The 21,042-nt window shown below is 41.4% G+C and overlaps 2 protein-coding genes across 20 annotated transcripts in view; one reads left to right on the top strand and one right to left on the bottom strand.

Moving 5' to 3' along the window:
* The window catches only part of DENND6A (DENN domain containing 6A), a 42,022-nt gene extending 21,359 nt beyond the window's left edge, over positions 1–20,663 (bottom strand). For 2 of the 3 annotated variants that reach the window (XR_010918955.1, XM_067544213.1), the window contains exons 1-5: positions 12,380–12,644; positions 7,963–8,001; positions 7,823–7,865; positions 2,583–2,695; positions 1,005–1,085 (exon numbers count right to left, since the gene is read on the bottom strand). Coding sequence is in view for 2 of the 3 variants with exons in the window: in XM_067544213.1 (XP_067400314.1) it covers positions 1,005–1,085; positions 2,583–2,695; positions 7,823–7,865; positions 7,963–8,001; positions 12,380–12,565 (462 nt within the window). In the remaining variant the exon portion in view is untranslated. Of the gene's footprint in view, positions 1–1,004; positions 1,086–2,582; positions 2,696–7,822; positions 7,866–7,962; positions 8,002–12,379; positions 12,645–20,293 lie in introns of those variants that run through there. The other variant, XM_067544214.1, reaches the window with a different exon arrangement.
* Positions 20,664–20,768: 105 nt separating this feature from the next.
* SLMAP (sarcolemma associated protein) overlaps positions 20,769–21,042 on the top strand; it is a 152,810-nt gene continuing 152,536 nt past the window's right edge. For 10 of the 17 annotated variants that reach the window (XM_067544217.1, XM_067544227.1, XM_067544225.1 and 7 more), the window contains exon 1: positions 20,771–20,956. The gene's annotated coding sequence lies outside the window, so the exon portion shown is untranslated. Of the gene's footprint in view, positions 20,957–21,042 lie in introns of all 17 variants that reach the window. The other 7 variants (XM_067544215.1, XM_067544226.1, XM_067544222.1 and 4 more) reach the window with 2 other exon arrangements.

A 21,042-nucleotide genomic window follows, 5' to 3' on the forward strand; every position in this document is an offset into this window, starting at 1 on the left:
AAAATGCAGCTAATTCTGTATTTTTGTTGGATCTGCAGGGTTAACAAGAGTGAAAAGTAGTTAAAAACTTATTTGTCACTGAAGGACACACATATTACTTCATACACATAAGATGTGTTCAATAAGGTTTGTCTTTTAAAAACAAACAAACAAAAATGTGGGCATTTTTCAGAGTAGAACCACTATAGCATTGGGTCACACACACACCCCTTTCCACCTTCCAGATGTAGGAGCCTATACAAGGTTTAGATCAGAACCAATAATGGGAAAGGAGAGGATCACCAGCTACGAGATGTAAATATAAGAAGAAACTTAGACAAAAAGGACTGAATTAAACAACAGAGCTGATTTTCTCCCCGTATAAGTACTATTTAAAGCTTGGCCCCCACTAGGGCTCAAAACTGTGCTATAACTGTTCCAAAGTCATTAAGCACAGTTTTCTCAGAACAAGGTTCTTCAACCATTTACCAACATGATTACTAAATCTCACCATTTAATATGGACAGGAATTTTATAAAATTCCTGTAAACCACCCAGTCTGAGTTACTTTCTAGTATGGCTTCTTCACATTGTAATGTTCATCAGCTCAATATTGCAAGTGTTTTCCCCATCAGTGATCAGAGTATCAGGAATCCATTTCTCTGATCCTATAAACTAAAACTTATGAAAACCAAAACCAGCTGTTGCAGTTTTTCTTCCATGTGATGAAATATTCATATTAAAAGGTAGTGTGGATACAATTATTATGGAGATATACATGCAGACTATATAAAATATTGACTTATAAATAACTTTTATAGTGAAAAGAACACAATGAATGCCCTACAATTTTTTTTGCAGCTACAGTTCAATGGTAGGTAATTTCTTATTTCATTTCTTGAGCACCAATGTGCTAAGAATTTTACAGAAAAGAGTGAGTCACTGATTCCACCCTGTTCAGCTTCAAGTCCAATGGCCTCTGGAGTTGATATTGTACATGTTTTTCTAGTAAGATATTTGATTACCTTCTGGAAGTAGCCTCTTTTTAATGTTTTGTCTCGAACTTGTCTAAAATATACATAGCCATAGTAATATGCAGGGTCCTTCTGTAAAAAAAAAAAAATTTTTTTTTAAAAATCAATAATAATTTGAAAGTAAATTCTGTTCCCTATTTTGAACATTCTATGTGTTATTTAAAACATATTTTCTTATACATTAAATTTGATATATATGGTGAAGTGAAAGGTGTATTTGCTTCATCCTCTTTACAAGAACTAAAAATTCTACAACTGTTTGAACAGAAAATCTCAAGATGGACTTGCTGTAGCACTAGCTGGACTTATTGTTTATTCAATGTGCTTGTTGTTTCTATTCTCCCTGTATGCATGTCCATCTGAAATTTTCTGCAATCAGACTTAGTTTTCCCAGAAAACACCATCAGAAAGTCAAAGTATAATGTTATAAGTTGGTTCATCAACAGTTAGGTGTGGATTATCAGTAAGAAAAAAAAATGTCAATACTCAAATTTGTAAAAAGAAAGCTATGCTACATAGTCTAAGGTTTAAAGATGAATTAAGGAGCTTCTACTGAACTAAGAAAAAAATTGTTTAAAATTTGTCACCTGACAATACAGATATTTTAAATACCCAACAGGCATACACTATATAGTTGGATCACAGTTCGTATGTTACAACCATTCATTCACCTGTCCATGACCAATAAGAAATCCTTTATTCTAAGCTGACCATGGATGTTTTCAGTAACTATTCAAAATGTTTTTCCTTCCCTTTTCCGATTTTAGTCATTTAAATCCTGATCTCTTGATTTGTGTTTGCATTTTAAGAAATCATATGACTAGGAATAAATGTTTAAAAGCACAGGTTAAGAAGTTTATCTAAAACATTCTCAAAGCATTAAGAAAAAGAATGCACAGACTTAAAACAAACCTATTTTAATACAAAATATTTAAACCATTCCATCTACCCTAAAACCCAAGAATTCACAACCTTTTCCACCTATATTTATCAATCAAGGCCTGAGTTCAGGGTTTTCAATTTTCCCTGAAGTAGCTGAAGATAATTAGTTTTGTAAAGGAATTCAGAAAGTGCAGCTACTTGCTTTGATTTAGGTGATGCCATCAATAGCCGAAAGAAAAACACAACTCTGAATTCAGATCTTGGAAAGTAAAATGCATTTTTGTTTTTTTAATTAAGGAACAAGATCAATTATTTATTCAGGACCATGGATCTGATTACTTTCTATCTTCAGTTTTCAGAGCAATCCATGCAGTAGATTTAGTCATCAGTGGAATTTCCCTGTACCATACCACTTATCTAGCAATAAATAGCATATATACAGAAAAAGCACTTCAAAGTGATAACTATTAAAAAACTTTACAATTCAAATACCATCTGGTAAAGTAATTTGATAAATATTTCTCTTTGAAAATATTTCTGAACCAACTTCTCTAAATTAAATTTAGTCATTATGATAGCAACAACAAAAATTCAGATCAGAATTAGAGTACCTCTGCTAAAATTTAAGTACAATTTTGAACTTTCTGTTTTAAATTGTGATAGATTTCCTTTTAGTGTATTTCCAACCTTTAAGGAAACTGGTAAGTCTCTGTCCAGCTGGTCCAGCATACAATGCAGTGAGAGCCTCCTACCAGAAGACTGTCGGAATCTAAAACAAAATTGTGTGTCTCCAAGACAACCTATGCCAAAACAAAAACAGAAAAAAGGAGGAAATAATGATATCTTGACTTCAACAGACTTGAATTGAGGGCTTGCTCATGGGGAGGTTACATCGGAGTAACTTTAGTTTGTTCGCCTTATAGTGCTTTGAGTCCACATGCAAATTTTTTTTTTTTTTTTTTTTTGAGAGAGATAATTATTTGATGTTTTGGGCCACAGTAAATAACTCTCCTTGCAAGATACCCTCTCCACCTGTCCATACCATTCAAAAAAAGTCTCCCTGCCACCTGCTCCCCACCATTGTCCAGGATCTCCTTCCTTGCTCTCACAGATGTTGTGCAATATTCACCAAGCATTTATCATACAAGGCACATGACTAAAAATATCCAGCCTTGTTGCAAAGCACCATCACCTTCTTTTTCCAGTCTTCCAAATGCGTACTCTGTTCTGTGACTCTCAGTGTAGAGTTAAACGCCTCCTTTCTCTTGTCCAAGTGTCCAGAAAAAGGCTCCACAACTCAAGGAAGCAAAGGATATGGTTGGGTCTCCCAAAACGGCTGGAGAAATCCTAACTCCTTTAGTGACTGTAGTGATCATCTTCTTCTCCTTCAACGCTTATTTGAACGGTCAACCCTAGCGATCATTCACCATTTGGTCCGTTTCTATGCAATCTCAAGGGCTTGACAGGCCAAGAGTCCAACATTGGAACAGACTTGATGCACCCACGTAATGGGGGTCTGCCTATGGGCCAGCTTCACCCCTTTGGTGAAATTTTATCATGGACGTTATAAGCCACCTGGAGAACAGCGTTTGCCGGAACATCTTGAGGCATTCTCACGACATGTCCAAAAAGCGTGAAATGCCATCTGCAGACAATGATCCCAGTAATCTGTAGACCAGAGAGACCATAAACATCTGCATTACAAATGAAATTATTCCACTTTAGGCCCAGTAGAAGACATTAGCATTTTGTGTGGAAAGCCTCCAGCTTTTCCTAGTATAAATGGCATAGTGTCCATGTTTCGCAACTGTAGAACAGTATGGAGAGAGTACAATTCGAATTGATTCTGAACTTGTTTGTCATGATGAGATTATGTTGATTTCATACTAGTTGTAAACGACTCATGTCAGATGCTGTGATGCCAATCCAGTGGAGAACCACTGTATGAAAGTTGAAGGAACTGATGCGTATAGAACCCAAATAGCAAAAGCTGGAAACTGCTTCAAGTGTTTCATTATTCAAAGAGATTGGAGTTTTGGGTGAACCTGATCCTAGATTTTGCAACTTTGTCTTGGATCATAAAACATGGAGGCCAACCTTAGCCATAGTGATCTGGGGAACAAAAAAATCCCTTGTCCATTCCAGCAAGTAGACCCGAGTTTCTAAAGATTTTAGAACATAGACCTTTCCCAACAACCCTACATCAACAACCTTCATAGTCATCAACTAGGCCTTACAACACCACAGAGAAATATCTTTTCCCGTTGATAAAGTCTTTTGCCTGTGGTGCTGGTGGTGGGGGCAGTTCAAAGAATAGGCACATGGACCCTGTCTATAGCCCAATGCAGTTCAGGAGCCCTATCCATACAAAGTCATGTGCATTGCCATGGTTATGACCTGGCACAGCAGCACCATCTTATCAGTATTACACATCTCTATGACAACACCAAAGTGATTAGGCTACTGATCAGTAATCAGGCATGGTGAGCTTCTGTATGGTGATGGCAACATGTCCCTCCAACCTAAAGAAAATGTTCACGTTGGTGTTCTGCCACTGCAGCTCTAGGGTGAGCACCGCACAGATCTCTCGGAAAGTAGGATTCCATATCCTGAAGTTCAATGGCCTCTTGGGCATGCCAGTTCTGTGTCACTATTCTGTCCCACCAGTCAGTGGTGCTCAGTTGAATGAAGCTGCTCCAGATAAATGCCCTGAAAAGGTAACTGCTCCATTTTATCTCCATCTGTAGCCATGTTGCTGTGGCATCCAAAGCTGTTCACAGAGGCCCAGTTAAATCCATTTGGCTGCATAACTGCCAGTGCATGTGAATCATCCTGTTTTTATTAATAACTGTTCTGATTGCAGCAGTGTGCCCTCCATGCTGCCTGACAGCAGTTCAAAAGTATCACTGGCAAAATATGGATGAATTACGGGATGGCAAGAAGTCTGAACTCAAATCCCAAAATTCCTGTAGGTGCCAGTAAGCATCCCACAAGAAAAATCTCAGAACATACAGCTGGGCAGCAGAACATTGCACCATAGGATATCTGCCCAGAAACATATGCAGTCAATTCAAACAAATACACAGCAGTGCTGATATGATTAACAAGAAAAGTACTTTTAAGACAGCATAACAAAGAAACGTGGCTCACTTCATTTCAGTACAGTTAATGAGCAGCATTCAGAGCTAACAAACTATCCGATGTAACATACCCATGTAGACAAGCCCTGAAAGTAAGTTATTCTTAGAATCATTAACACCAAATGACTACACATACTGTCACGTTGTTCAGGACTCAAAGGCTGTTTTATTTAGCAGCTTCTTTCTACTTGTGTAATTTAAATGAAAAGGTAAGTGAATGCTCTTTCTGCAACCATCTATGCAGCATCAAACACAAGACCACTTTGTTTTTTAACTTGTAGTTACTTCAGACTACACTCTGCTCTTCTATTTCTCAGTCAGATTAGAACTAAAGGGAAAAAAACAGTCATGTCACTAGTGTTTTAGTTAATTAACTCTCTTGCTTTCATGGGCATTGCAGTGTATTTAAAGTCTTAAACCGATTTTCTGATCATAGTTGTTGAAAGAAAAATAGGCAAGTTAAATTAATTCAGCATGCTCCCTTTCATTGAAAGGCACAGACATGAACAAATAGAAATGCTGTACAAAAATAGGACAAAGGGCAAAGTGAACAGCACAAGTATGTTTCTCCTCCAACTCTTAGCAGCATCTGCTCCAATTATTTTGAAAGACAATTTAAGAGGCAGCTCTGCATAACAAATCAAGGAAAAATGGCATTCATATTTTGCTCTGAAAGTAATCTATTACCACTACAAAGTCTACTTACATTTTACTCTAGAAACAAAACAAACTTGTCTCAATAAAGTGCACATATCATCAACTGATAATGTAACTTTTCAACCAAATTCATTGTCATGTGGCCTGATACATTCTATGCCCTCTTTGGCCTTCTGAGCTATGAAATGTCTGATGATAGACTGCGGCTCTTGATTCAGCTGCAAGCTAACAACTCCTTCCAAATTTGTTCTTACGTTGCATTAAGCTTTCTTCCTCAGATTTAAAGCCTAATACAAAAAAATCTTCAAGTTGCATAGCTTTTATTTTATTTGTTAAAATAAACTATTTTCCATGCTAACCTCTGAAATAGAGCTTTCATCGATGGAAGGACTCATATGATTTAAATCTTTTATGTGTGACCATGATGATAGTGTGACTTACTTTAGGGTTCCTATAAGCAACAAACAATGGTTTCTCTCCTCAGATTAATCAAGTTTTATACACTATATTCCTAGAATAACTTAATTTTCTTAAAGTACATTAGTACTATTTTTGAGTTTCAAATTAGGTTTTATTCTTGATACATTATTCTATAGCTTCTTGTGTGATTTTTAAATGTTTGATAAATTTGCAATCATTAACATTTATAGCAGGGGTGGCCAACCTTACTGACCTTCCGAGCCACATATCATAATCTTCAGAAATTTGAGAGCCGGTGCGCACCTGTGGGAGCTTGGAGCTTCAGCCCTGTGACAGGGAGGTGAGGCTAAGGACTTCCACCCTACAGGCAGGGTGGGCTCGGAATTTCAGCCCCGCTGGGTGTGCTTGCTGGGGCTCGGGGCTTCAGCCCCACAGGGTGTGCTCCTGCTGAAACCCTAAGCCCCGGGAGGCATGCCCCACAGGGCTGAAGTCCCGAGACGCCTCCCCCTGCTGAGCAGAAGCCCTGAGCTGGGGAGAGAAGGTGTGAGAGGCTCTGCGAGCCACACTTTAACTGCAGAAGAGCTGCATGCAGCTCAAGAGCCATGGTTTGGTCACCCCTGATTTACAGTAATTTCAGGTAAGGATAACACATTTCATGCTTCAGAATATAAATCGATTATATGCAGGACTTAAGAAGGAACTGTTCCCCCACTCCACGTATGAAAAGAACAAAGAAAATCTATTATCTCACTTTTAGTCACAGCAGGACAATAGGCAAAAATAAAGCTAAGCAGATTGTAAAAATTATATAATAGCTAAAAACGGTTGGCAGAGCACATGAACAGCAAACCTGTTTACTCCCCTCCTTCCTCTTAAACACTAGAGGTGTCTGCTGCAGAACCTCCAAAAATTACAGAATCCGAACTTACGCTGAAAGATATCAATTTGAGATATCAAAGCTTTCGTCTTTTTTAAACAGTAAAATGTGAAAGAAATCTTTGTTCTCCTGCCATCTCTTACTGAAGGGGTCCAAGTTGCTAATTACATGCCTTCAACACCCCTTGGAAGTCAAGAAGGGTGAGCGTAGATGAAAGAAAAGTTCAGCAAGTAGGATCACACTCAGTAATAGAGGCAAGGATTACAGAAACAGAAGACAGAGAGCTTAGCCTTCTACTTCTAGACATGCTTTTATAACACTGAAATACAAAAACCTTCAACAAGTTAGAAGCATTTTATTTAATTCTTTCAATCCAATATTCCCACCTCCTACTAACCTCAAATCACATAACCTCTGTGCCTCAGTTTCCCCATCTGTGTATAACCTGCCCATTTCATAGGTATATTGAGAGGTTTAGTTACTGTTTGTAAGGTGTTTTGAGACTATTGGGTGGAAAGAACTAGAGAAAGGCACAAGTTTCACAAGCTAACAATCCTAATATTTCACTTACACATAATAAAATGGGGTTCCTAGGTATTACTGCAATGCAAACAACTAGAGTTTAATATTTTAAATTAAGGTTAAACTGTGAATTTCTTAGGTCTGTAATGCTTGGGATTTGGTTTTTTGTTTTTGATAATCACAAAGGTCACTGTCATACGTTACCCTAAATTACTGATATGTACTGTCAAACTTAACTCTGTCTTAGTATAGTTTGATCTGGAAATATAATGCACACAGATTTCAGATTACAAAGTAAAGAAAGCATTTACCTGAATTGGAATCTGGAAAAGACAAATAGCAAATATTGGTTTTCTGGGAAAAAACAAAACAAAAAACAGAGCAGTTTTATTACCTGAAATACACAAAATTTTAAAGTGACATACTAGGTTTATTAGTAGCTCTTACTCACCTCTTTATCTGTAAGTTTTGAATGATGAGGATAAATTACCTACAAACAAAAAAAGTTAATTTTATATTATTTTGTTTGAAAACAGGATGTATAACTTTAGACTGTAATAAGCTCCTCTTTAAAATAGTTGTTATGATGCAGTACTCACTGACATGTCCGTTCCTATTCTAGTCTCAGAACATGGCAGTGAAATCACATTTCACAACATTATCCTTTTTCCATCTGATGGAGCTTGACTTTCACACTCATCAAAAATCAGCGCTCTTTCCTACTCAGATTGTCTTCATTATCACAGCTACTAGTTAAAACATAACTTGTCTTCTCAAGGAGTCACTGTAAAAACCTTACTGGTGCAAAAAAAAAAAAAAAAAAAAAAGTACGCTTACTATCTCTCCCCCACATCTAGGGAAAAAAAGGTACAAATTGACTGAATAAGGATGGTAACTAGTTCAAGTATGTTTGTTTAGAATCAGTGCTCACTCCAGATTACATCATACCTTCACTAGATACAGTTTAGAGTTAACATTATCAAAACACCTTGCCACTGCAGCCCCTTGCCTTCCTCTGTAGCACAGCATGCAATTCGTCTGCAGAGAGCAGCTCAGCATCTCATCTAATCAACTCCCTGCTATTGTAGGTGCCTGAGACATTGGGGGCACCTTACTCTCTCCTTTTCTCTGTCTGTGACACAGTTTATTCTCCTGTGGACTGAAGTGCTTTGGTCTAACTAAAGCCTTTGGGCTTAATAATAGGGTATCTGGATGAAATGTAATGGCCTTTGTGATATACTGGAGGCCAAACTAAATGATCTGATGGTTCCTTCTGGCCTGAAGTTCTATGAAACTATGAGATAAGCTCTTAAAAATCAGGAAGTATCATAATCAAGGGTGTGCGTGCAACTTCAATTTTGCAGTCTTTAATTACATGATTATGTACTAATTTTTCCACAAAGGAAGCTTGCCTCCATCCTAGGATAGGAGTATTAGACTAAAAATCTCACACAAAAAACATGATCTTCTCTTTCACACAAGGTAATGACTTAAAGCACCACTGATATCCAGTTTGTTTTTTTGTTAAATTTTAACACTCAAATAGTTGAGGACAGGAAGTGACAAACTGTAACACTAAATTGTTTAGGACAGAAAGTGTGTACTGTCTCCAAGTGAAAATGCAGTGGAAATATAAGTAGGACTAATATAGTTACCAGCACTGAAATATGGCCAGGATACAGGAGTTTCATCAAACCACTGCAAAGAGTGCTAAATTTTATTAATCAGAGGTAGCCAGTACCTCATGTCTCTCATGAGAGATACAACAACTCCAACAGCATACTGCCATCTGATAACATGCCGGGGCACTGATTTCATAAAAACTCAGAAGTTAAAGTGTTATATACCAACTCACCAACACCAGTTCCTATAGCAGTAGTAGCCTGGGTTTTCATTGGTCCCCCTTCCTATTACTGAATGGGCCTCATCCTTTTCAGGTCTCAAACCAAGTATATCACAGACAGAAATAGCATGGATGTTAGCAACACACTAGGCCTTATCTACATAGAAGTTGCACCAGTTTAAACTATTTCTTTTTTTAAATATCAATTTAGTGAAACTGGTGCAATGCTTAATACACACTATCTTATTTAGATCAGTTTACATCTGAGCTTATTATAGGCAGCACAGGTAACAACATCTCTAGTTAAGGCTGCTGCAAACTTTCTGATGAGATTGGTTTTGGGTTCATTTTTTTCAGTTGCCTATACCTTTACCAAACTGTTTGGTTGGAAATTCTCCATGCTTGGTGTGTACCTCAGGCTGAATTTTTTGGGGGGAAGTTCCATCAAAAACAATTCAGACATGTCTCTGAATGAGAAAAAAAGAAAAATATGTTGTCTTCATGTGTAAAAGAAAATCTTACCATTATGATGAGAAGCCTTAGCACCTCAGGCTTTAGAATAAAGACTTGAAATTTAGCAGAAAGTGGGGGAGGGGGTCACCAAGGTGTCAAGGATATGCCTTTTGGGGCTACCATGAAAATCAGCCAAAATCTGGCCACATTATAATCCTCTGAAAAATCTCAATTTGTGTATGCTCATTAGAGACTTGCTAGAATTAGGCATCTTAATTCTCTGAAGATTCCATCAGTATTGAGCATGCTCCCGTCCTTCACATGTAATAGATGTCAACTGGACTGTGCATGAACTATCCCAACAGATCAACTAAGCGTGCTCCATTCCAGGACTGCAGGGATGAAGTAACACTTTCCCTGCACTTGATTCTCCTGGTGGCTGCTGTGGTGCCAAGTACCAGAACTGGGGACAGGAAGACTGTCTCTCTGTTCCCAATGCTCCTTTCTGCTGTTGGTGCCCAAGCAGCATGAAGGACGACGAAACTGCCAGATTTGAAAGCAGAGGGGTGAGAAACATGGGAGGTGGGGGAGGGAAAAGATGCAATGAGGGGACATAGGGGCAGGATCAGAGGGGAACAGAAAAAAGGGGAGGATAGGGTAAAATAGAAGCGATGAACAGCAAAAGAACGGGAGAGGGGGAGACAAAGACAACAACAGGGGACACAGACAGGAGCAGAGAAAGGGGCTCAGGACAAGGTAGGGACAGGGGAATAAGCACCAGGGAAGGGGAATGGACAGGCTGGAGATAACATGGACAAAAGGGTCTGTAACCAATACAGATCATTGTGGAAAGTTTTGGTTTACATTACTTTGCCTCATATCCCACAGGAACTGGGGCAGAGACAGGACAGAATCTAATTTGCCATGGTGGCATTCAAATGCCTTCACCATGATTCCCAGAGTTTCTGCAAACCAGCATTAATAAAAACCCATTTTATGGTGAGAGCCTAAGCCACAATTCATAAATAAAGGCAATGTAAAGTGATTTGAAAATAGTGAGTATTGGAGACAACAACATTTTACAGGCTGTTTGAAAAGAAAAATGTTTTACATAAGACAGCCTTACTCAGTGCTTTGCAGACTTGCAGTGTTCTATATAGGCAAGATATTTCCTTTGAAAGAGTGTCAAGACAGAGGACCAGATGTGTTCATTAATTCCAGTTAAATGTAAAGAGGAAAAAAAGTGTTCCCTTTGTAACGTCCACAGCTCTTGATCTCTCATAGGATTGAGAAAGTTACCTGTACTTATTTACTTGTGGTGAAAGTCTTGTTGCTGAATAAAGACCCTATTTTAATGATAGAAAAGTCTTAGACCCTAAGCCCGCAGATGCAATTTTAAAAACAGTATCCCACAGAAATGTAAGATAGTGCAATGAAAGTTAAGCATGTGCATAAGTATGTGCCAACTAAAGGCCACTGTGAGCCCTCCTCACAGCTGAGAAAAGCTAAAATGACAGTGTCAAGTGTTGCTAACAAATTTCTTTATCTTTGTTGTTAATAAGACATCATAACATTAACTGAATAAAATATTTAACTCCAATTTACTTACTGCTATTTATTCTATTTACATTTCTCTTGGCTATAACAAAGAAAAGCAATTAAGTCTGTTTCAACTTTGTTAAGAGCTGCAATGTCTGGATTTCAGAAACTGAAGAATATATACTTACTAGTGATCTGGAGGAGACTGAGAAGATGGTCTACACTCAGACTGCTACAATGTATCTTTTAAACCTTTATTAAACACCTACATACTATGATGAGGATACTATAAGAGAAAAGTGAAAATCACACTCATCTTGGATTAAGATGACAATAGTTCAGAAAAATGCACCGGGGGTGGTGGGTGTAGGATAAACAATGATTTGAAGCTACAGTAATTAAACCTAGTTTCCTTCTCTCCCTCTTTCCCTCTTTTATTTTCAAATGTAGAGGGGGACAGCCACTTTAAAACCTGGTTGTTTCAAGACAGTGCGTTTAAAGTAGTTCAACATATTGCCTTTACCCGAGTCAAGTTTTCTGATTTCACGCAATCAAATCACTCTTTAAGTTCCCCCTGCTGTGTGTCGGACACGAACAATAGGGGAAGTGCCCGACTGCGAGAAAGCGATAGTGAAACTCTAGACAAGGTGCGGACAAAAGCCCAAACTAAAAACACTCACAGCCCCGGCACAAACGCCCCCCCCGCCAGTGACGCTGCCGCCGACCCGCAGGGCTACGCAGCACCGAGGCCGGCGGCAGGTAAAGCGCCTTCGTGTGGCGGGAGTCAGTCCCAGAGTAATGGCATCTCCCCGGGAAGACACAGAGCGGCCCCCGGGCCGTTCGCTTCTCAATGCCAAGGGACGGGCGAACGAAGCAGAGTCTCCTGCAGCAAAGAGGCCAGGGCGGGTTACCGCACTGCGACCCCGACCCCGCAAGGAGCGGCGCACAGGCAGCTCCATCGCCCCGGAAGGGGGGAAGGGGAACCTCCAGCTGCTACCGACGGTCACGTCCTCTTCCCGCCGGTGTCGCTCACCTCCACGGCCTGGCCCAGCTCCAGGTCGAAGCCCACCACGCAGATGCAGTGCAGCCAGGCCGAGAAACGGTCCCACGGCAGCAGCGACAGGCACCGGCCCGGCGCAGCCTCCTCGTCCTCTGCCTCGCAAAGGCTCCGCCAGGCCGCGCTGACAGCACCGCCCTGGCTCTGCTCCCGCACGGACATGGCACTGCCGATGCCCGGCCCCGGTCCCCGGGCCGGCTGCAGCTTTCGCCGCTGCAGACTGAGCTGGCTCCGCCTCCCCGGCCCGCACGTACCCTGAGGAGGGGCGGGCAGGGCAGAAAGAGAATCACGTGAGATGCTGCGCGCTTTCTGGGTCTCCTTGTCGGGGATGGGCGAATCCAAACTAGTTGAGGTGGCGGGGAAGGGGATGACGGGGGGAAGTGTCCGCAAGCGGACGAGAAAGAGACGAGTCCGAACCAGCCCCAATGAGGCGAGAGGAACGGAAGAGATCCAATACCGCCTGCCGCGGGTGGGAGTTTCCAAACCTCTCCCCGTTGTGTGAGGAGAGGGCCCGCCTCTGGGGATGGAGGTGCCGAGCAGGCCCTTTGCCAGGGGCATGCCCCGAAATCTGCCCGCTATTGTCCTGCCCGCTGTGGCCTCACAGATGGACATAGACCTGGCACTGCCCGCCCCTTTTGAACAGCCATGCTCCCACTTTGGGCCGTCTAATGGTGCCGGACCCCAACTGCATAAGGAGGATGGGGCCGCTCTTCCTCCTCACTCGCTGCCATGGCCCGTGCTGTGTCCTGGTCACTGTCTTGCTTGTTCGCTGACAGCGCTCATGCCACGCCAGTGTAAGGCCAGAAGGGACCACCAGATCCCTGTACATCACAGGACACTAGACACCATCCAGCCACCACAATCAGAATTACACCAAAGTACTACCGCCCCCTCGGTGACTCAACTAGCACCGTGCCACAGGTAGAGAACAGAAGGAACTAAGGTGCACAATGCATGGTTCAGACACTAGACGGAGGTTTAAGAGATCTGGGTCTTATTCCTGGCTCTGTCTTGCCCATGATTACAGGGGCAGCCTTTACAAGTCATTTGATTACTCTGTGCTCCATTCCCCATCTATGAAATGGGGAAGTAATTAAAAGCCATTTCTGCATATATTTTGAGCACTGTGATGTTATAAACATCCCATGCTAGCTGGGTTTTGCTTCAGGAGGTATATATTGGGCCGTATCAATACCACACAAGCTTTAGGAAGCATCTAGATGGTCCTTTGCATTTTCAGGCTAATATTTGTTTTCTGAGAATGTTTTCTCAAGATTTTATGTTTCTCCCCTGAATTTATACATTTTTTTCAACTATAATTCCAGGCTAATAAAGGTTTGTGAATGGGGGTATTAAAAAGTCATCTTCCCGGTGCACTGTGTGGGTTTTACTTTATATTAAGGAAAGGAAAATGTGGGGCCTGAACAGGTTGACAGTGGGTCTTTAAAGAGATGAAAAAAGCAACATGATTTGTTAAAAAAAAGAAAGTAGTATTTTAAAAAGTAACATTAATTTTTCTGGAGGGGTAGGCGTGTTAGTCTGTATACAGCAAAAACGAGAGTCCTGTAGCACCTTAAAGACTAACAAATTTCTGCGGGCATAAGCTTTCGCGGGCTGCAACCCACTTCGTCAGATGCATGAAGTGGAAATCACAGATAGGAAGTGTGTATATATATATACATCTAAGGGTAAGAAACAACAATGGGGAGGGCAAGTGCTAACAAAGTCAATTTAGTTAGAGTAGATGAGGCCTATTCACAACTGTTGATTAGAGGGTGAAAATGTATGAACAGTGACAATTACTTGTAATGAGATAACCATTCCAAGTCCCTATTCAGACCCAGTCTGATTGTGTCAAGTTTGCATATGAGTTCCAGCTCTGCAGTTTCTCGCTGAAGTCTGTTTTTGAAGTTTTTTTTGTTGAAGTATGGCAACTTTCAAATCAGCTACAGCGTGTCCTGGGAGATTGAAGTGCTCTCCTACTGGCTTATGGATGTTACCATTTTTTATGTCTGATTTGTGTTCATTTATTCTTTTGCGTAGTGACTGTCTGATTTGGCCAATGTACATGGCAGAGGAGCATTGCTGGCACATGATGGCATATATTACATTAGTAAATGTGCAGGTGAATGAGTTCCTGATGGTGTGGCTGATGTGGTAAGGACCAGTGACCAGTCGACGTACTAAATCCTCTTCTGCGCGCTGTCTCCACTATGCTGCGCTGACAGGAAATGTGTTCCAGTTGATGCAGCGCTACGCCTTTTGAGGAGGTGGTTTCATTGAACCGACCAGGATTGATTGAGTTGGGTTTTCACTACCGCTCAATCTATCCAGATAGATCAATCTGACGATGGTGAATATGCTGTTGTCAGTGTGTACATACCCTCAGATCCGTACAACTTTAGGCTCCAAACCTACAATGGGTATCTCTGAGGTAGCAGCTGCTCTCCTGCCTCCTGCTGGCAGGTCAACTGCTCTTCAACCTCAACTTCAGTGAGGAGTGAAGCAGTAGTCCACTTTCATCAGCAGAGTAATACCAAACACTGATTAGGGATTGTTGCAGCAGCAACTTCTTCCTCAGTCATTGCTAACAGGTTTTTCAAACCATTCGTGCTGGCTTTAAATTACTGTATTTACCCATATATGATTATATATAGAATTTTTTTTTATCTAGGTGAGGAACAATTTTGTTTCATAAATGTGATCAGTTACACCTAGTGTTACATTTTTTCTGGAGATTTTGATAAAATAATTTTTATTTGCATCTCAAAATTAGAGCTAGTCAGAATTTGTTTAAATTAAAGTTGATGGAAAATAGCAATAATCTCTACAAATGTTTTTACAGAACTCTCTCCACCCCCATTTTTCAACCACCTATAAAAGTGGTGCAAAAATATAAAATATTTCAAAATTTCCACCAAAAAAAAAGTTGGCAACATTTTACACATAAAATGTTTTTCATTTTTCATTTAGCTCTTGTCAAATATATTTTTGTTAAAAAAGACAGGATGGGACTGTGTAATTTATGTACAGACTGTTGCTGGAAGTGGTGACGAGCCACATCATGTGCAGTGGGAATACCTGGAGGCATTGTGTCTCTGGGAGCTCCCAAGTGCTCAATGGGAGCACAACCACTGCATTATTTCTTAAAATAGTGTAGGATTCTGTTCGTTAAGTGCCCAGCTACCTCTGTTGACCAGTGCAGAATAGGACCAACTTTCTCCCTACCACTTTGGGGTGTCTTGCATCCCTGGAACATATAGGTCCTGTCTACACTCAAGTTGTGCACTGATTTAACTATATTGGTTTAGGAATCAATATAATTAAATCAGTGCAATCTGTAGTGTGGGTGCAGTTATATCAATATAAAGGTATTTATATTTGTATAGATTTTTTTGGTAAACAGATATAATTTTTAAATTGATAATAGTTAAATTGATGCAATAAAGGTATGTAGACTTGCCCTAAGGACCTAAGTTTTGCTGCTTTAACTATGCCAGTATACTTAAAGTGGAAAAACCCCCTAGTGCAGATGCAGTTATACCAATATACAAGTGTTTATACCAGTATAGCTTGCTGAGTTTCAGGAAATGGAATAAGTCATACCAGTATAAGGCATCTTTATACTGGTATAAAAGCATCCACACTAGGGCTTTTACCGGTATTACTGTTGGTAAAAATTACACCCCTAACCAATCATTGTACTGGTGAAACTGTTAAGTGTAGACCAGTCCTTCAATGTACTGCATTTGTGACAGGCTTCTTACCTTTCCCAACACATACTTATCTGCACAAAGGCCAAGTACAATCTGGCACTTTGTCTGTCAACACCAACCATGAAAACAACAAATAACCCATTAGCAAATACTTCTCTGTCTCTGCAACCAACCAAAGATTAGCATTCTGGAGACATATTCTTTCATCATATATTTCCAATGCATCAGCAAAGAAAGTGACAGGCTACTAGAGAACATATATGCAGGCCATGCATCACACTCTGGAGGCTTGCATTACTGTGCATTCAGAGAATACTAGCTACTCTACTAAGTGCTGCAACAAGACCATTTCAACAAATGAAAGGGGGTGACCAAAATGTCATAATGATGTCTCCCGTTGATTAATTAATTTTGTGAAAGCACTTCTGCTACCTAAGAAAAGATTTATTACATTTCCAACCACTGCATCATAGCAGCAAAAAGGTGGCTTTTTACAATAAAGATAGTATAGTTTCCAAACATTAATATTTTGGATTGCATACATCTCCCTCCAACCGTCTAGTGGATATCAGAAGGTTTTTGCAGTTTGAATTTGCAGATTATCTGTAATATAGTTCACAGTAAATGTGTTTGCCTGTTACCCTGAAATAATTCCTTTTTTGGGACAGTTTGGTTGTGTATAGCTTGGGTCTGTGTATCTCAACAGGTAACTTTTGATGAAAGTTGGTCTTCTAAAGATATTGGACTAGGATGCAGCTCTCAGTTCAATCCCCAGCTCTGCTACAAACTTCCAGATTACCCTACAAAACAACCTCCCCCATGCAATTATCACATTTTTCAAACTGATCTCTCCTCAAATACTTGCAAATATAAATGGGACTTGCAGTATGTGTGGAATAGTAAAACAAACAACAGCAACAAAAACAGGACCTGATAAATCAAGGTGAGTGAGGAGTGAGTTCCAGAACTAGGAACCCCCCCAGGGAAAACATTGTCCCACTAGCTGTCTCTTTAGAACCCACCTGTTACTATTGCTTCAGAAGTAGCACACTGTAAGAGATGCAGACTCTCAGATACAGTAAGCAGACTCCACTGATGTAAAATAAACACCAGTGTTTGAGAGATTGAGGCCTTATCCATTTCCTTTCTAAATTTAAATCCTAGTCTTTTCAATCTCTTTCCATATGGAAGTCTCTTCATGCCTCTATTCAATTTCACTGCCGGTCTCTGGACCCCTCTGTTTCTGCTGTGTCTTACTTGACATGGGCTGACTGTTATTGCAGGTGAGTGTGTACTACTGATTTATATAATGCCACTATAATATTCTTTTCTACCTCATTCTTATGCCAGGAGTTCTGAACCTTTTCTATACTGAAAGCTACTTTTCCATATCAGTAGCTGCATGTCAGCAGGATCTAGCCAGGATCTAGCTGGTAGCTCCCTCCTATTTTGCAGTTTGAGAAAGGCAGAGTGGACAAATGCTCACAGCTTCCAGGGTGTATACTTCTTCCTTATACATCAAACAATTTGTTTGCCTTTTTGATCACCACTGCACAATAATCAGAGGTTTCCACTGAATTGCTCATAATGCCCAGATCCTTTCCCTGAATAGTTACAGTTAATTTGGAATTTATGGGGGCCAAGAGATGCTGAGATTTTGAGACAGTCCTTAGGACCTGAAAAACTTGCCAATATTCTGAGACATTTAGGCTAATTTCCTGAGGTTAGACAGGTATGCACATGACTCAACTGCCATCTCATTCCATCAGCCTCAAATAAACACCAACTGCCTAGGAAGAGAAATGTGATTGTGCCCTTCTTTTCATTTCTCTTATCCAATATGGTTATAGAGTGTGGCCTTATTGCCCTTAGCTATGATGGCTGTCATCCATAATCCTTTATGGGCCTCTGCCCTTAAGTAAGATGGCCACTAAGTGCAATCTTTCTGCCCATGCCTAATATGGCTGGCAAATCTTTCTGCCTTTTATGTAAGGTGTGGCAACTGGTGGTTTGCCTAAATTGAGCATGTGCCAGTCAGTCATCTTTATTCCTGGCAAGCAATTCACAACTGCACATTCTGATGGGTACTGGACACTCCATAAAATACCCAGCCACCTGTTCCTACCTCTGGCCTAAAGAGGGACACTTTCTGAGAGGTACTGAACACCTCATAAAATGCTCACAGGCTGGTTTGTGTGGGCTTTCTAATTCTGCTTTTACTGAAAATATGTCTTTTAGTTTTATTCATTTTTGTGTGTGAAGAAGAAATGTTTGTATTTTAAGTAAAAAGGAAGCTATTGGGAGGATACCATAACACTGGATGTGTTTTGTTTTAATTAGCTACTACTGTAAAATTATAAATATATACATTGAATATAAATATAATAATTAATGGAATTTCTCCACTACATGTGCATTCTCCATTTCATTCTACCATCTTTCTTTACAACTAACTTTATTTCTCCATCTTGATTAACTCAAATGCCTACAAACACCAATGATTTTTCTCTTCCTTTGATTCCATCTTCAAACCCTCTTTCCTACCTAGCTAGGATCTTTCTAAAGAATTCAAAGAAAAGAAAAAAAACGGTATTTGGCAGGAATTATCTGCCTACACCCTTCTCTCCTTTTCATCATCAGCACTACCTCCCTGTGAAGGGACATGCCCCCATCCTAGTGAAAGAAAGGCTAGCAAGAATTCCTGAAGTCAGTCAGTGCCAATTACGTGCACCTGCAGAACACATACCATTAAGAAAAGGGGAGCTTAAAAAAAGGTGACACTGCCCCCCCCCTCCCCCCCCAATCCCTGGCAAGGATGGTGTTGCCTTTGAGGAGAAGCTGCTAGGGAGTACCAGTACTAAAAGAAGACCTAGCTTGAGGCAGTGGCTAGCCTTTCCTCTCCTCCATTTCCCTCCTCCCTCTCAGAGGAACAGTCTAACACTACAAGCCTGATACAGCAAGGTGTCCAGGAGAGCCGCTCCCAGGCAGTAACCTGTGTCAGGACCTGAGAAGTGCCACCAAGTCTAGAAGTAAAGGACTCAGAAAGGATGGGACTGAACTGAACTCCTGCTGGGAACTGAGAACTTGCCCAGGAGTGGGGGTGCCGATAGGGAACCCAGAACAAGAAACTCAAAGAGACTATAGCTGAGCCCAGGCCGAGAGTCAGCTGGTTTATACTCCCTTATTTTTTTCACTGATCTTGCCAATTTCAAAATGTCCTCGTATCTACTTCGTCTCTAAATCCTTCCTCAAATCAATCTAAATTCTGTTGTACTTTCTATCACTTCTTTCCTTTTCCTAATCCCCTTTATTTTTCTCCTACCTTCAAGCAGCATATCTTAATAGACCAGCCTAGATAATAAAAATTCCCAAATTGTGGTATGTGGGCCTCTGTTAGGTGGTACATGGGTAAATCTGAAGTATAGAGTAAGAATAACAATCTACTAAAAGACACTGATGACAATTGTGAAGGTATACGCCAAGTACTTTTGAGTCTTGGAAGTGGTATGCAAGATCTTGAAGTCTGAGAGCCACTTGTGTAGACCGCTCCTGCTTCTACAATGACATTACTTTTTTCCTTCCAAAAACATGCTGTCGTTTTTAACTTTAGATTTGACTTTCCTGCCTCTAATTCTTTATGTGATCCACTGTCACCTGGCTTCTGATCCCACCACTCCACTAAGATGACTTTTCTTGCCAAGTCCAGAGACCTCTTCATTTTTGTTTTCTGCTTTGACCTTTCTGTTACTGTCAATCACTCCCTCAACTGCTTGGGCTTTTGATTCATCCAGTTCACCCCAACCTCGCTGACTGTTCACTTTGTCTTTCTCAATGGTTGCTTCTCATTCTCCTCACCTCACTCCAATGGCATCCTTCGAGGCTATGTCCTTGGTTCTCTCTTCTTTCTGTATACCCTGCCATGCAATAATCTTATCTGCCACCATGGCATTCATTTCTCTCTCTTTAACCATCCTCTGCAAAATCACTTCAGGAAGACAGGGAGCTACTATATGTGCATGAAACATACAAACTTAGGTTTGTAAATGCAGTCCTGACTTAGGGCTTTATTTAAATTAAAATAAAATGCAGCCCCCAAGAAATGGGCGAGTTTTCAGCAAATTCCCCACTCTGTGTGTGGAGAAAGGGCACTGGGGCCCTGCTCAGCCACACTCACCTTCAGGGGCCTGTCCCCACTCTTACTAATAGGCTCATACTCTGCCCCTTACGGCAGCATCTCTCAGCACGGACTGCCCGATCTTCTTCTAACCCTTCCTCAAGGGAACCTCCTTCTCCAGCCTTCGGGCGACTGATTTTCTCCCTCTTCCTCCGTCACCCCCCGAGCAACAGCCCCTCTTCTACTCGCTCTTCACGGAGCACGACAGTCCGGTTTCCGGTCTGTGTGTCACAACCCGCTCGGGTCGGGAGAGCCTCTCTCACTCAGCACCATCGGCTCCCCCGTCCGCGCCGCGCCACGCCCTCCGCGCTCCCCAATCCCCTCTCGCCTCCTCGCTCCCCCAACTCGAGGCCGAGGCATCCGGATTCGGAAGCGAGCGACAACAGGGCAAGGGGCGGGGCCGGGGGGGACAAAGTTCCGGTAAGGCTTCATTTTACGCAGTGCGCATGCGCACCCGGCGAGCGCTCCCCAGTCTTGTGCGAGTGAGATCGATGCCTGCGCAGGAGAGGGTGGGCGGTCGCTGGTGTGTCCTTCGGTCAGGCCCAGTTCAGAGCGGCTCCTCCCTCTCCCGGCTGCCAGCCCCCCCCTTCCCCTCCCCGGCAGCGCTGCTGGTCTGCTACACCGGGTAGGTTTCCAGTCACTATGGCGGCTGCTGCTGGTAAGGTAAGAAGGGAGGGAAGGAGGGGAGCGCTCCCGTGCCCCTCTGCCGTCCGCTGGGCCGGGGAGCCCCGGGCCGCGGGAGGGAGCGG

Source organism: Emydura macquarii, unplaced genomic scaffold (genome assembly GCF_026122565.2).
Source record: "Emydura macquarii macquarii isolate MOO-44397 ecotype Brisbane River unplaced genomic scaffold, CSIRO-AGI_Emac_v2 contig_968, whole genome shotgun sequence".
Classification (NCBI taxonomy): domain Eukaryota; kingdom Metazoa; phylum Chordata; order Testudines; family Chelidae; genus Emydura; species Emydura macquarii.